This window comes from Sceloporus undulatus, chromosome 6 (genome assembly GCF_019175285.1).
Source record: "Sceloporus undulatus isolate JIND9_A2432 ecotype Alabama chromosome 6, SceUnd_v1.1, whole genome shotgun sequence".
Lineage (NCBI taxonomy): Eukaryota > Metazoa > Chordata > Lepidosauria > Squamata > Phrynosomatidae > Sceloporus > Sceloporus undulatus.
This window is the reverse complement of record NC_056527.1, coordinates 159,907,149-159,922,078: the sequence shown is the minus strand read 5'-3', so window position 1 is coordinate 159,922,078 and position 14,930 is coordinate 159,907,149. Positions and strand designations below refer to the sequence as shown.

Genomic DNA, 14,930 nt, shown 5'->3' with positions numbered 1-14,930 from the left:
ACCTAGGACTTAGGCAAAGCTGCACAAGCCTGAGCTGGGCATGACCTTGCTGCCAAGTTCCCAAAAGGGGACCCCTTTACCAATCCTGACAGGCATGCAAGCCCTGTTTCATTTCCACCTGGAACCAGGCCCCATGCCAAAACACCCCGAAGCTTGCAATAAAATCTAAGACAACAAAATGAATAACTATACAGCTGTGGAAAAAAAAAAGTAGAGGGAGGGTGGTGGTGAAGTTCCCAAGAAGATTGAAGGAGAGAGTGTTGGGAGCTGGCTGATATAGTTCTATCGCTGACCAAAGTGAAGCCTGCATGTCAAAACCTGTGGTCCCATCCATCAGTAAATCATGCCACTTTTGATTGGCTGGTTTTTCCCACTCCAGCCCACAATCCATTTAAACAACAATTATACACAGCGCTGTGTATAATTACAGTGCTCTAGAAATAAAGTTTAATAATAATAATTAATAATAATAACACAAGCTAAATGGAAGGTAATGCCAGCCAAACCACCTAAAAGGATGCCCACCTTGCTCTTCTTTCAGCACAACTGGCACCTCCTGGTAAGATGTAAAATGCTATTTCAGTGATTGAACATTGCAGCATAGTGCGTATTTGAAAAAGCAAGTTAACTGTTGTAGCGAAATCATTAGAGGTGTATTTTGTTTTCTGAAACTGCAAATTACTTAAATACTTTACATTCTTAGCATTCTTTGTTCTTTGCAAGTTGCAGATACTTTTACTGAACCACAAGACATAAGGAGGAACAAAAAACTTAAGGTAGTACATATATTTGTTAATATCCCTAGCTCACAGTCAGTATCACAAGCACAATCTACAGTCAGTTTTGCATCTAAAAATATCAGCCAACACATCAAAAGAAAAAAGGATTCTTTGCCCTACTAGGTTTCTGACAACAAAACATTTTCTTACAAAGGGAGGCATTCATAATTGTGATTTCTGTTCCACAACCAAAATCTTAAAAGTAATAACCATTCTACTGCCTCGGGACTTCTTTTTTTACCTCATTGCCAATTTGTTCTGTTGCATATATAAACATAGGAACACATACAAGTTACAGGGCATCTCCCCCCCCCCCAATAGTGGCTCATGAATGAATGGGGAAACAACTGAAAAAGGTTTATTTTGCTTGTGATCATCACTGATTTTCTCAAGATTTATTCAGAGGTTTGTCATTGTCATATAGAAAGTGTGACTTGCCCACACTTAGATGAATGGAAATTCAAACCCTGATTTCCCAGTCTTAGTCCAGCACCAAAATCACTATGCTACACTGACTTTCTCAGCCTCCTTCAACTAAGATAGGGTTTAAAAGCAAAATAATGATTTTATATGCTCACCAGTAAACAAGAACACCTCCCCACAAGATTTGTAAGTTTAGAATAAAGCCTAATTTATAGTTGATTTATAATCCTAGTTTGTTTAAGCACACTTGGACATACTTCCAAGTTAAAATACTGTTTGAGCAAATGCTCATGGTTTATAATTGTTTTTTTAAACTTGTATTTTGAATGTTTTATAGTGTTTTAACTTGGACTGTTTGAGATTTGTTAGCTGCTTTGAGTCCCTGTACTGGGAGGAAGGTGGGATATTGATGATGATGATGATGATGATGATGATGACAATAATGACGATGTCATGTTTCCCATCCAAAAAATGTTCATACTATCTTTCGATCATATATTTTCAGCAAATAGTATTTTAGGTTTAATACTGTCAGTAAACTGTGTTTCTCAGTGGATTTAGCATAACTTTAAAACATGTTTGTTTAAAATGTATTTCAGGTTGCTGCAGACATCATACAAGACACAAATTGTAAAACAGTTGAGGTACTTTTACCAAATCTGTTACAGACTAGTAGTCAGTATTACAGAAGTACTATATATGATGTTCTGACATGATCCTTGGGAGAGGCAGGAAATATAAATAAACATTATTATTATTACTGGTATTATTATTATTATTATTACTGCAACTCAAATCCCACTTATTTATTACAAAGTTCTAACATGGCAATTTAACCAGAATACCAAGGTTTTAGTTTAGAAAAAAAAAACCTTGTACATTAACATCTTTTGTCTTGAAAGCAAAACACAATACAGTAATAGAGCTTTCAATGAGCAGCCCAGCCCCACTTCCCCCTGGCTTTCTGGTAACAAACTCTGATGAACTCTGTGCTGGGGCAACGGCGTGTGTGCCGACAGAGAGGGCTCTGAATGCCTCCTCTGACATGCATGCCATAGGTTCACCATAGGTTTAAATGACGTTACCTTTCTAGAGCCTTGCTATGAGCCCTTGTCAGGGAAGAAATACGAAGGAAGGGTCTCCCTCCACCCATCTATACATAACCCTGCTCCCCCTCCCCAACCATCCCCCTGCCTTATGTGAGCATTTTGTGTTTGTGTGTTGTGTGCATATTTGTGTGTGTGTGTGTTCTTCCAGCCCCCACCATGTGCTCAGGAGGTTAATTCAATGCAGAGGATGTGCGATATGGCTTTAGTACTATTAGATGCTATAGTATCAATGGTTAGGAAAGTATGGTAGCAACGATCCAGCTTGAATGACGTTTTGAAAGACAACAAAATTGTAGTGGTTGGGGAAGCTCATGTGGTAAGGCCCTCTTTCACAGCAGAATTGGTCTTACACATGGTTACTGTAGTGGTAGATGAGAAGATCCTGGTTTATTTATTGTTATTTAATGTCTGTTTTTTCATCTGCTTTATCCCCGGTGGGTGCTTTTAACTAGAAATAGCAGCTTTGCAGACAAATAATGCAGGGCATATTGAGTCAGAAAGTGACGTGGGGAGGGACAATTCAGCCCCACATGACACAGGTCTGATACATGTTGTGAGCATGCATGTTTGTTTGTAGGGAGGGAAAGGTGTTGCCAGTTCTATTCATGCATTTGAAATATGTATAGAATGTGATTAGTAGTTTGCCTCTACGTTTCTCTGGGTATACCAACTTTCTAAATGAGGTTACCTTTCTAAAATAATTGGATTCATATTTGAGTAAACCTTGTAATTCTTTTTAGAATTTCAAGTTCCCTGGTTTCAACGTACAGAAACTGACAAAGCTACCGAACAATCTGGAACCTGCACGTCTCTGGGATTCAGTTCTAAAAGTTCAGACTTTCAAGGTAACCTGTAAGGATAAAGTCCTGCAGTGACTTAAAACAGTTTTGTTTTGATACACATGATTTATTACGAAAGCCATTTTAAATCAACCTTTCAAAATGGTCTCTTAAAATTGATAAATATTATGTAATGTATTTTATATACATGATATAAGGGCAACAGAATAATTATCCTATTACCAATGAGTCATCCAGTATATGTAATAGGATAATTATTCTGTTGCCCTTACAGGTGCATCTGTTTGATTATTATGTTATAATATCATGTGTTGTTCACATGTATACTATATACAAATTAGTTTATTTCCATCTCTTTAGCACTATTTTACCACTGAGGAAGTCATTTGTTGAAACGCGTTTGGATATTCAGATATTCTTTGCTGTCTATGTATCTCTACAAAGTGTATTGTATTGTTTATACTGTGCACTGTTTCTTCTTCATGGTCTCTGCGAATCACACATTCTCCTCTTTTTGTGTTTGGCCTATTTCTCTTTAAAAGATTATACCTCTCTATTACCACATTCCAGCCATGAGATTCATCCTACCAAGTTTCAATGATGCTTCTTATATAGTTTTTGGTTTGCTGTGCTAGGTGTTCAAGTTCATCTTGTTTATGTCCCATGCTCTGTGTTAGTGTATAGACATCTAAGACACCTCCCCCCTATTTTTCTGTTAATATTTTTGAGCCAGCCCAAAACACACTCAGAAATCATCCAGATTGAGACTGTTTTAACTGCCCTGGCTTAGTGCTAGGAAACCCTGGGACTTGTAGTTTATTGTGACAGCAGAGCTCTCTGACAGAGAAGGCTAAATGTCTCACAAAACTACCGTTCCCAGAATTCCCTAGCATTGAGCCAGGACAGTTAGACTGAATTATTTCTGCCGTGTGTTTCAGACCTAAGATTACAAACTGTATGTTTAGAAGCTTATGACATTTTAGGGACTTAGAAACTTTAACACTGTCAGATTTATTTTATTGTGGTAATTATTAATATCCTGTCATTTGCTCAAGGCCAAGTTGTGTCAAGTATGAGAAGAACCAGACCTTTTAGGGGATGTAATAGTTTGAAGCCATTGCATTTGAGCTCTATTGGCTCCTCTTTTCATCTAAATAGCAAACCTCCCTCTAGATCTCTGCCAGATTCGTGCTTTCACATATAGTCTTTTGAAACCAAAACTGTCTTAGAAACTAAGCATCCATCTGAAGGCTGGTAATGTAGCATTAACAAACAAGATCAATTTTAAATCCCATAAAATAATTGCTACAATCACAGAACACATAATAATTGATTGCTTACTCTAGAGAAAATGAGTATTGATCAAACCATTAACTGGGGTCAGTTCTAAAACGGTTATACGAGGCTGTAGTTGAAGAGTAAGTTATTCTTGTAGATTTACATTACATGACTTAATAAGGTACAATTTGTCTTTAAAGGTCAGTTCTTGGTTTCATTACTATAAGAATAATTTGCCAATTGTGATGCAGTGTGATTTCCCCAAGAAAACTATTCTGATCAATCAAGGAAATTATCTTACTTTTCCGTTACAAGTCCCCAAAATGCCATTCAAATTACCGCTACTAAATGTTACATGGAGGAACTAAAATGGTAGACCACATTTGGGCTCCATACTCACTAGGTGATTTGCAGAATTTCATGCTTTGGTTCTCCTTGCACTACATCAATACTCTATTTTACCAATATAGACCACACATCAACATCTTTTTAAAGAAAAGCTTAGTGCCTTTGACATGTATGTACAACCAATACAGCATTGTTTATAACAGCCAGGTTGGCAAATTGCATGTTACACAGAAATGTGCATGTTACAAATCTGTAACTTTAAAAAATGAAACATGGCCCAAGAATTTGAAATTTATAGCAGAAAAGTAGGGGAGGGCTGTTTTTCCTCCTTACTGCCAGTTTCTTTTGTTTGTATACATAGCTCCAGAAGTTTAATCACTCTTTCAAATGTGTATCCACTTTTTTTTTCATTAAAAAGAAGTTGTGACTTTATACATACTAGTATAGATTAACATTGTTCACCACTTAGTGATGAACTGGTGGTTCATGAGTAATGGATGCTGATGGCCCACGATCTGAAAACATGGGATACTTCATCCTGCAGGGATGGAGAGAGGTGCTCTCCCTGCTCAGACCATGAATTGCCACTGCCTAGATCAGTGGTCCCTAAACTGTGCCCTTTAAGAGATTTTGGACTTCAGCTCCCAGAAACCAAGACTATTGGCCAACATGGCTTATAGGGTACAGTTTGGGGACCACTGGCCTAGATGTCCACTGTCATAGGCCAAGGCTTCTTTGTTCTTTGCAGCCTTTTGCTCTGCCAGACAATGCGTAAGACACTGAATGAGCATAAGTATGTTCAACTCAGTGTCTACCCCTCAGCTGAGTCTATGGGACTTGTCAGTTGTCATAATCCTTTACACAGAACTAAGGGATTGGAACCAAGATCACCATTTGTAAAGCTTTTACCTTAACTTGACCAGACACCATGTGTAGAAATATTGCATTGTGTTTTTAAGGAAGTGAGTCAGAGACTTGGAAGAGTTAGCAGCTACTAGATCTCTATATAGGTGCAGTCCCAGTCCCTGGAGCACAGCAACCAGAGTTTGGGTAACAGGAAAGACCTACAGGAGTGTTTTGAGGGGGAGACCCTGACTTCTGGTTACGTGCCTACTTCAGACAACTGAATATAGACAGTGAGAAGCTGCTGCAATCACCTGTAACCATTGTGATATGTTGGTGTTCTTGCCAAAGGATCTGGGTAGCTACACCTATAGCAAAATGGTTGCCCTGTTGAAAGAGAACATCCAGCATGCTGAGGCCTGTTTATCCACTCTGCAGCATATTAGGGTGCGTGAGGATTTCTTGGAGAAAGCAGAACACAAGGCATGTCCCTGGGGAGGAGGTGAGTTTGCATACACAGGAGATAGACAGTTGGAGGAATGTGACATGTAGAATTAGAAGGACTGGGGATAATTTTGTGAATTTGAAGCTGTAGAATCAGTTTGGAGCTTTCTTCCTTTTCAGTAATGGGAAGCAAGAAGAGCAGTGGTGTTAGTCCTTAAAGAATGGGCACAAAACCTTGGAAGGTACAGCACATGGATTGACCTTTGCCAAATTTCAGAGGAGGTATGTCATAGTGGTAGGGGACTCCCTGCTGAGGGGTACAGAATCAGTAGTTTGTGGGCCTGACTAGATCTCTTGAGAGGTGTCCTGAGTTCCTGGGGCAAAAATCTGTGATGTGATAGTACCACTTTATATCATGTCCAGTTCTGGGCACCACATTTAAGGAAGGATGTAAAGAAGCTGGAGTGTGTCCAGAGGAGGGTGGTCAAAATGATGAATGGTCTGAAAACTGAGCCCTATTAGGAGAGGCTTAGGGAGCTGGGTATGGGTAGCCTAGAGAAGAGAAAGTTAAGGGACAACATTTTGATCATGTTTAATTATTTGAAGGGATGCCATATTGAGGATGAAGCAAGTTTGTTTTCTGATGCTCCAGAGACTAGGGCACAGAGCAGTGGAGTGAAGCTATAGGAAAAGAGATTCCACCTAAACATTAGGAAGAAGTTTCTGATGGTAAGAGCTGTTCAAAAGTGGAACCTGCTGCCTTGGAGTATGGTGGAGTCTTCTTTGGAGGCTTTAAACAGAGGCTGGATGGCCATCTGTTTGGAGTGCTTGGATTGTGTATTCCTACATGGAAGGGATTGGACTGGATCTCCCTTGTGGTCTCTTTCAATGCTATGATTCTGTGATTTTAATGCTGCATGGTGTTGTTGTTTGCTTCCAAGTTATTTTTGACTGATGGCGAACCTATCATAGACTTTTCTTGGCAAGTTTCTTTAGAAGGGGTTTACCATTGCCATTCTTTGAGGCTGAGAGTGTGTGATTTGGCCAAGGTCACTCAGTGTTTTTTGTGCTTGAATGGGGAATCAAACCCTGATCTCCAGAGTTGTAGTCCAATGCTCAAACCACTACACCATGCTGTATAAGGTATGTATTTTTATTATGCTTTGCACCAAACTGTGATACTCCTCCTTCTCCTCATCATGATATATGTATAATCTGCATATTACAACATAGTAGTAGATACATGGAAACATGGTTGAGGTCCAGAGTGAGCTGCATTAGAATAAATGCATTGCATTTTAAGGACACTTTTGGGAATAAATCTGTTTGAGACTAGTTGAAAGGGGCTTCATTACCACTCATTATGTTTTCCCTTCTTGTTTTGACAGGGAGTGAATGTAAAAGTTTTGAAGAAATTATTTTTCTCAGAAGCATCTCTAGCAATTTTACAAGATTGTTTTTGGTGGTGGTTTCTTCATAAATTCAAGGTATGAAGAACAGATCTTTGCTCATTATGTTTTTCCCCATTTTATTTTAAAAAAACATAAATTGGACATTTAATTTTTTTACTGTGTATTAGTACATCTGTGATAATGTGCATAGATATTTGTAGGTTTTTAAAAAAGCTCTTCAAGTGCTTTCTATTGCAGGTGTAGGTCATAAAATGTGTTGCAAGAGGGAGCATCTCTGATTTTAGGTAGAAAAAAATTGCTGCATTCATTGCATTTATAAGGAGCCCTTGGTGGCCCAGTGGTCAAATGCCAGCACTATAGCCACAACATTGTGAGTTTGATTCCAGGACTCCAAGGTCCATTCAGCCGTCCATCCTTTTGTAAGTCGGTAAAATGAGTACCCAGCTTGTTGGGGCCAACTGGCTTACAGACTGTAAACTGAGCTCATTATTAAATGGTATAGAAATGTAAATGCAATTGCTATTGCAATTCACTAAGCTTAATCAGGGAGTTTGCAATGGCTACAAACATTTTGCCATATTTGTTTTTTTATATATGAACATGGAAGCAATTTTTACTTTACAACAGTGGGGTGAAGCAGATTGGCCTCTGGCCTCTCCAGCCCCAGTCAGCTCCTGATCAGCATGGGACCATGGCAACTGGACAGCCTGCTCTGAAAATGGGCTGCTGCCACAGTCCCAAATGGGCTACCAGCAAAGAGTGGGCTTTCCCCGCTCTTTCTGCTGGCAGCCTGGGGCTGCCTCAGGCAGACTCTGAGCGACTTCTGGCCACCCCAGGGTGTGCATCATATGCACACTCCGCCCCAAAGTGGCCGGAAGCCACTTTATTTGGCCTGTCTCAGTAACATCACTTGGGGGTACAGAGTCTGTGGACCACACTGGGTGAGACCCCAGAAGCTGGGTAATACCCAGCTGAACTGCCCCCCCCCCCACATCTCCCTGCCATGCATGAAGGTGCATGGCAGGGAAGGAGAGGCCTGGGGCGCGCCATCAATTCCTTGTCTGGTGCAGCTGTACTCATGTGTAAGGTAGCACCAGGCAGGGAGAGAGAGGTGTGGGGCATGCCTTCACCTCCCTGCCCAGCGCTGCTTTACTCACATGTAAAGCCACGGCGGGCAGGGAAAGAGAGGCCTGGGGTATGCTCTCACTTCCTTGCCCAGTGCGGTTTTATTCGCATGTAAGGCTGCACCAGGCAGGGAGGTGCGGGTGTGCCCTTTGGCCCTGCCCTTGAAGTCCTACCCCAAAGCCTCACCTCCTGCACTGGGTGACTCCCAGGTTTGAGATGCCACTAGCCTGTCTGATCCGGGGCATAATCATGTACATGTGTATTCAATGATAACTTCCTTCATGTTCAGTGGGACTAGCTCATAGGATTGCAGCTCTAGTGAACTCTAAAATGCAAATCAAAAACCTGTATTGACCAGAATATTCATTTGCATTATAAATTCTTTACCTCTTTCTCCCTCATTTAACTATGTCCAGATATCAAGATAAATGACATAAAAGAGGCTAAAAGAAAAGTTGAACATCAGCTGATCAGCACGCTAAAGTGCATAAAAACTGATCAAGTGCTAGATTTATTGCAAATATTACAGTTTCATGTCACTTAAGTGTCTAATGCCTAGTAATCTTCTGAAAGCTCCTATTGATGGAATCATTTTGTCATGTCTTGAACTGTACTCATGTTTAAATGCAATGCAACTAGGGGTATTAAATATGAATACTCATAATATGTTTTCCTGATATTTTCCCCACTAAGCCTGATGAAGACGAACAGGATCACTTTTTTGACAGAATATCAGATAGCTTTGTGGCACTTCTGTTGAGTACTCCCAATTACATAAAAGATCCTTTCTTTCAGGTAATGGCACCAATTCATTATTTGTAACTGTGAATGTTTCTCCTGTTCATTCTTCCCTTATCAGAGGCATGGACAAAAAGATGCATCCTTTTGACATCCTGTTTGTGTATTACTGTGTCTCCTATTCAACTATATTTATATTGTTGATTGATTGATATAAATATTTTTGTCCTGCCCTTTATCCAAAGATCTCAGGGCAGCGTAAAATAAAACCAGTTTAACAAATTTCAAATAATAAACAATTAAAATACTTTTAAAGGGCTAAAAACATATTAAACAATTAGCAAATTAAAAGACAGATTAAAAGGATCACAATAGCTTAAAATGAATTGCAAATAAGTGCATACGAAGGGTTTTGTGAAATCAGTTAGGTCCAAGAAGCTTAAACAACTGTGTTTTTACTTGGTGCCGAAAAGCACCAATCAGGCTTCCAAGGGGATAGTGTTTCACTGGGGTGCCACAACAGATAATGCCCTCTCCCATGTCCTCACACAGCATATTGCTGTGACTAATGGGATACTGAAGAGGGCCTGTAGATACCTCTTATATCTAGAGATAAACGTATCTAAATCCTACAGCCTTTTTAATTCTCTGTTTTATCTGCAAGTCCCTTTATCACAACTGTTTTTTCTGCTACGAGTGGCTGCATCTTCAGGCATTGCCCATAGCCTAATCTACACTTTATAAGGAGATATGTTGGTGTTAGAGACCACATCTCCTGAATTTCTTGTGGTCAAAAAAAATATGCATGTCATTTAGGTATGCGTTGCCCCATAAGTATAGTCTTCTGGAGGATGAAAACCACTACATCACCTACTCTGCTTGTGATGGGAGGAAAACGCATACCCTTAAATCACATTCCTTAACTTGTGGCCCTCCAAATGTTGTTGGACCACAATTCACAGTTAGCCGTGGTCAGTGTAGCTAGTGGTGAAAGATGATGGGATTTGGCAAGTTGCCCTCTGATGCTGTAATTTAATGTTTAGGATTTCTGGTTGCTTATAGTGGTGATTCCATGATAACTCATGCATGTCTCCTTGGTTTATAAAGCTTCTGGGGTTCATTTTAGTTGATAACATGTTTCTTCATAATAATCTCCATATGCTTACTAAATAGCCCAGCTTTACAAGGTGTTCAGCTGCCATGCTTACTTATTGTTTCAACTACCATGCTTGTTTGCTGAACTCAGTATGCATGTGTGTGTGTGTAGTTAGAAATACTGATTTAGAGCACATGCAGACTGATTCAGAAGTCCCAGATTTTGTTCTTGTTTCTTTCTGATTTTTATACTGGGTTAAAATAAACTGAAGTCCAAAACACACTGCAGAAATAATCCAGTTTGAGATTGCTATACCTCCGCAGGCTCAATGCTAGGGAATTCTGGAAACAGTAGTTTTGTGAAACATTTAACCTTCTCTATCAGAGAGCTTTGGTGCCACAATAAACTACAATTTCCAGGGTTCCCTAGCATTGAGCCAGGGCAGTTAAAGCAATCTCCAAATTTATTATTTGTGCATTGTGTTTTGGACCTGAATTTGGGAGCTGGTATAAAATATCTCTGATTGTACCAGAGTTAAACAAAATGTTAATGTAGCTTAAAAATAAAACTGAAAAGGATAGGAACAAAACCAGGAAATTTCTGGTCTTTTTAATCAGTGTGGATGTGCCCTTACCTATGTTTAAATGCAGGTTTCTTTTAAACTATATTTCACCTGTTTATTTAATATATAGGCATGGCCAACTATTTATGATTTAAATTTAGCATAGTTTGTATTTTCTAGATGTATCCTGACTGCTTGTCACAAACCATCTATGTTAGTTTTTGTGAAGCTTTTCCTGAATCCTATAGACATTTTAATGATGAGTTTAAAGAAGAATTGATGGATTTAGTTTTCCAGTGGATAAGAGGTATAGTAATGTTAATTTCCTTTAACAAATAAATAAACAAAATCTTTGAAATATGTGGCATTAGGTCTTTTCAAAATCAGTATTTTTACATGATATCAGTCTGCATTTTCTGTTTTGCTGAATTATTAATAACATCACAGTAAGAATTATAGTCAAACCTTGGTATCCTTTGGAGATCTGTTACACACACACACACACACACACACACACACACCGCGGATATGAAAAACGTAGGACCTCCAGTCCTGTTGTCCCTAATGGTGGTGCAACATGTGTGTGGCCACTAATATGGCCACCCATTAGGGACCACAGGGATAACCACTGGATAGCACAAATGGTCATATTGTGACACCTTACAAGTGTATACATTTACAGTGCCACGTTATACATCTCCACTCCAAAATAAACCCTACTGAATTTAACATGGATCATTCTTTGGGAATTATTTATAGGATTTACCCATATTATGGTATAAACTTTTGTGAACTGTTTTCTCGTTGAAATTCAAGGCATCCCCAAGACTTAGTATCATAGAATCACAGAGGTGGAAGAGACCACAAAGGCCATCCAGTCCAACCCCTTTCTGCCATGCAGGAACTCTCAATCAAAGCCATCCAGCCTCTGTTTAAGACCTCTAAGGAAGGATACTCTATTACACTCCGAGGGAGTTTGTTCCACTGTCAAACAGCCCTTACTGTCAGCAAGTTCTTCCTAATGTTGAGGTGGAATCTCTTTTCCTGTAGCTTGCATCCATTGATCTGGGTCCCGTTCTCTGGAACAGCAGAAAACAAGCTGGCTCCCTCCTCAAGATGACATCCTTTCAAATATTTAAACAGGTCTATCATATCAACACTTAATCTTCTCCAGACAAAACATACCCAGCACCCTAAACCGTTCCTCATAGGGCTGTCAACAATGCAACAGTAAGGGCCCAGTACCTACAGACAATGCTTGCTAGAACTGCATACTTGGACTGCAATAAACAGCTGTCTTATTTCCTTCAAGGTGCAAATAGTCTTTAGAAATGCTAGTTAGGGATGGTCAACTGAGAACATGTTTTATTGAACACATTGGGGTTGCAAAGGTGATGAATTTATTTAAACATATTGGTTTTACATTTTATCATCTTTCAATTACAAGATGACAATTAATTACTATTAATTTATCTTTTATCCTACTTGAGCCTATTTTTTCCATTGCATTTCATGTACTGTGCTTCCCCATATTTTACAATGTTTGATGTTAACTGTTTTGATATGGTTGACTGACCATTCAATAAACTTTTAACCAACTAACTAACCTTCTAATACTGTATACATTTCTTGGTGCATTTTATGAGTATTAGTTCTCATACTCAGTTTTCTTTAAATAGATTAATGTTCTTTTTATTTCACCTCCACTCATCCTCATTTTGAAAGCTGAAAAAGGAAAGCTATTTTAATCTCTGGCTGTAAAACATCTTTTCCATCCCTGTTATTCTGTTCTGCTCTTTTTAGGGAGGTTTTTGATGGTAATTGGTGTTCTTGAACTGCAGGAAAGAGGCATACAATAAAGTATTTTTGCTCCATGTGGCCCTGACCAATTCTGTCATATCTACACATTCAGTAACTGTACATCTACAACATGACAAGACAAACAGAGAATTGAATAACTGATTTTGAAATTACATGTTATTCCAATGCTTTCTATATGCAATTTCAGTTTGGTTTCAGAAAGTCTGTCTTCATTTCTTGGCTTCATTTATTATGGAACTAGGAAGTTCTTTTGATAAATAAGGCCAATGTAAAGTTTCTTTACTAGTGTCTTGTAATTTAAACAGCCTTTTAGACTGGTAATATAGATATAGTAGTAGTTCAATGAGTGCCACTTTTTTGAAAAAATGTAATTTATGCTGTGCAGGTTTCAAACCACGAAAATTTGCTTGGAAGGAGTGGAAGATATGGTTGTTGCTAAAACAAAAAAGAGATTCCTTTACTAAGTCATCATCATTTATAAAACCGCTGCATCAATCACGGTCTTGTAAGTATGAGACAACAGACATAAGAAAATTATTGAATGGTTGTTTGTAAAGTGTACAGTTCTTCTTCTGGCAGCAATAACAGTGATTAAATTATTATAAAAAAAGACCTTCATATAGATCCAAGCATATAGATTAAGCATTAATATGAAACCAGTAATGTATCAGTATTTTACAAAATACTATTCAGCTGGAGGAATAAGACTAAATATTTCTAATTTCCAAGTTTTGGATTCTGGGGAGAAAGCAAGGAATGACACAGAGCATAATTATGCAAGAGTAGGCTGCCATAATATGTTTGTAAAGTGGTTCGATCTGAAGATTTTCTTTGAATATTCTGCAGTAGCCAGGAGTTGATTTGCAGTTAAAGCTTGTGCTCCAGCTGTACCCATTCCTGGTTTGCTTCCTTTTTAGATACTACAGTGGACTGTATGTAGGTTGTTGGGAAAATGCTCAGAAACTTCAGCTGTCCTAAAGGACTGCAGCCACATTTCTGACCAGATAACATTACAAGGAGGATACAGCTCCCTTTTTTCAATAGCTCCACAGGGTATAATTCTATTTCTGTGCTTAGTTCAAAATGCTGACAGTGACCTATACAGCCTTATAATGCTGGAATCCAGGCTAAGTGAAGGACCATATCCTCCCATAAAACCTGCCCTGTGATTTTCAGAGGAGGCCCATCTGCCAGATTCACCCCATTCAAAGTTCCATCTGGTAGAACATGGATAACGACTTCTTGGTGGCTGTTCCCAAACTCTGGTGATTCCTTTCTAGGGAGGCTAGACTGACTCTATTCTTGTTTGCTTCCATAAGCAGACAGATTTTTTAAATTATTATTTTGATAGGCTTTCAAGAAATAATTTTTGATAAGGAAAGGGATTTTCAATAATGCACCATTCAAAGAAGGAACTGGCAAAACACACATTCAGTGTTTCTTGCCTAAGAAAATCTTAGGAAATTAGAACCATAGAGTTGAATGATATGATATGATATGTTTTATTTGACAAAGGGCATTCAGTCCAACTGCCTATCATGCAGGAATACACAATCAAAGTACTCCTGACAGATGGTCATTCAGCCTCTGTTTAAAAACCTCCAAAGAGGGAGAGACTACCATACTCCAAGGGAGTGTGTTTCACTGTTGAGCAGCTCATACTGTCAGGAAGTTCTTCCTAATGTTTAGGTGGAATCTCTTTTCCTGTGGTTTTGAATTAATTGCTCTTGGTCCTATTCTCTGGAGCAACAGAAAACAAGCTTGCTTCATCCTCAATATGACATCCCTATCATATCACCTCTTAACTGTTTCCTCTCCAGGCTAATCGTACCCAGCTCCCTAAGTCATTCCTCATAGGGCCTGGTTTCCAGACCCTTCTCCATTTTAGTCACCCTCCTTTGGACACATCCCAGTTTCTCAACACCCTTTTTGAATTGTGGTGCCCACACCTGGACAGTATTCCAGGTGAGGCCTGACCAAAGCAGAATAGAGTGGCACTATTACTTCCCTTGACGTAGACACTATACCTTTATTGATGCAGCCTAGAATCTCATTGGGTTTTTTTTAGCTGCCGCTTCACACTGTTGACTCGTGTTCAACTTGGGGTCTGCTAGGACTTCTAGATTGCTTTCACATGTAGTCTCCTTAAGCC

The 14,930-nt window shown here is 39.1% G+C and overlaps 1 protein-coding gene across 3 annotated transcripts in view; it reads left to right on the top strand.

Moving 5' to 3' along the window:
- Positions 1 to 14,930, top strand: part of FAM227B (family with sequence similarity 227 member B) — a 98,952-nt gene that overhangs the window by 6,930 nt on the left and 77,092 nt on the right. For 2 of the 3 annotated variants that reach the window (XM_042474797.1, XM_042474799.1), the window contains exons 4-10: positions 724 to 776; positions 1,802 to 1,846; positions 3,052 to 3,156; positions 7,413 to 7,511; positions 9,255 to 9,356; positions 11,138 to 11,264; positions 13,164 to 13,283. In XM_042474797.1, coding sequence (XP_042330731.1) covers positions 724 to 776; positions 1,802 to 1,846; positions 3,052 to 3,156; positions 7,413 to 7,511; positions 9,255 to 9,356; positions 11,138 to 11,264; positions 13,164 to 13,283 — 651 coding nt within the window. The remainder of the gene's footprint in view (positions 1 to 723; positions 777 to 1,801; positions 1,847 to 3,051; positions 3,157 to 7,412; positions 7,512 to 9,254; positions 9,357 to 11,137; positions 11,265 to 13,163; positions 13,284 to 14,930) is intronic. The other variant, XM_042474798.1, reaches the window with a different exon arrangement.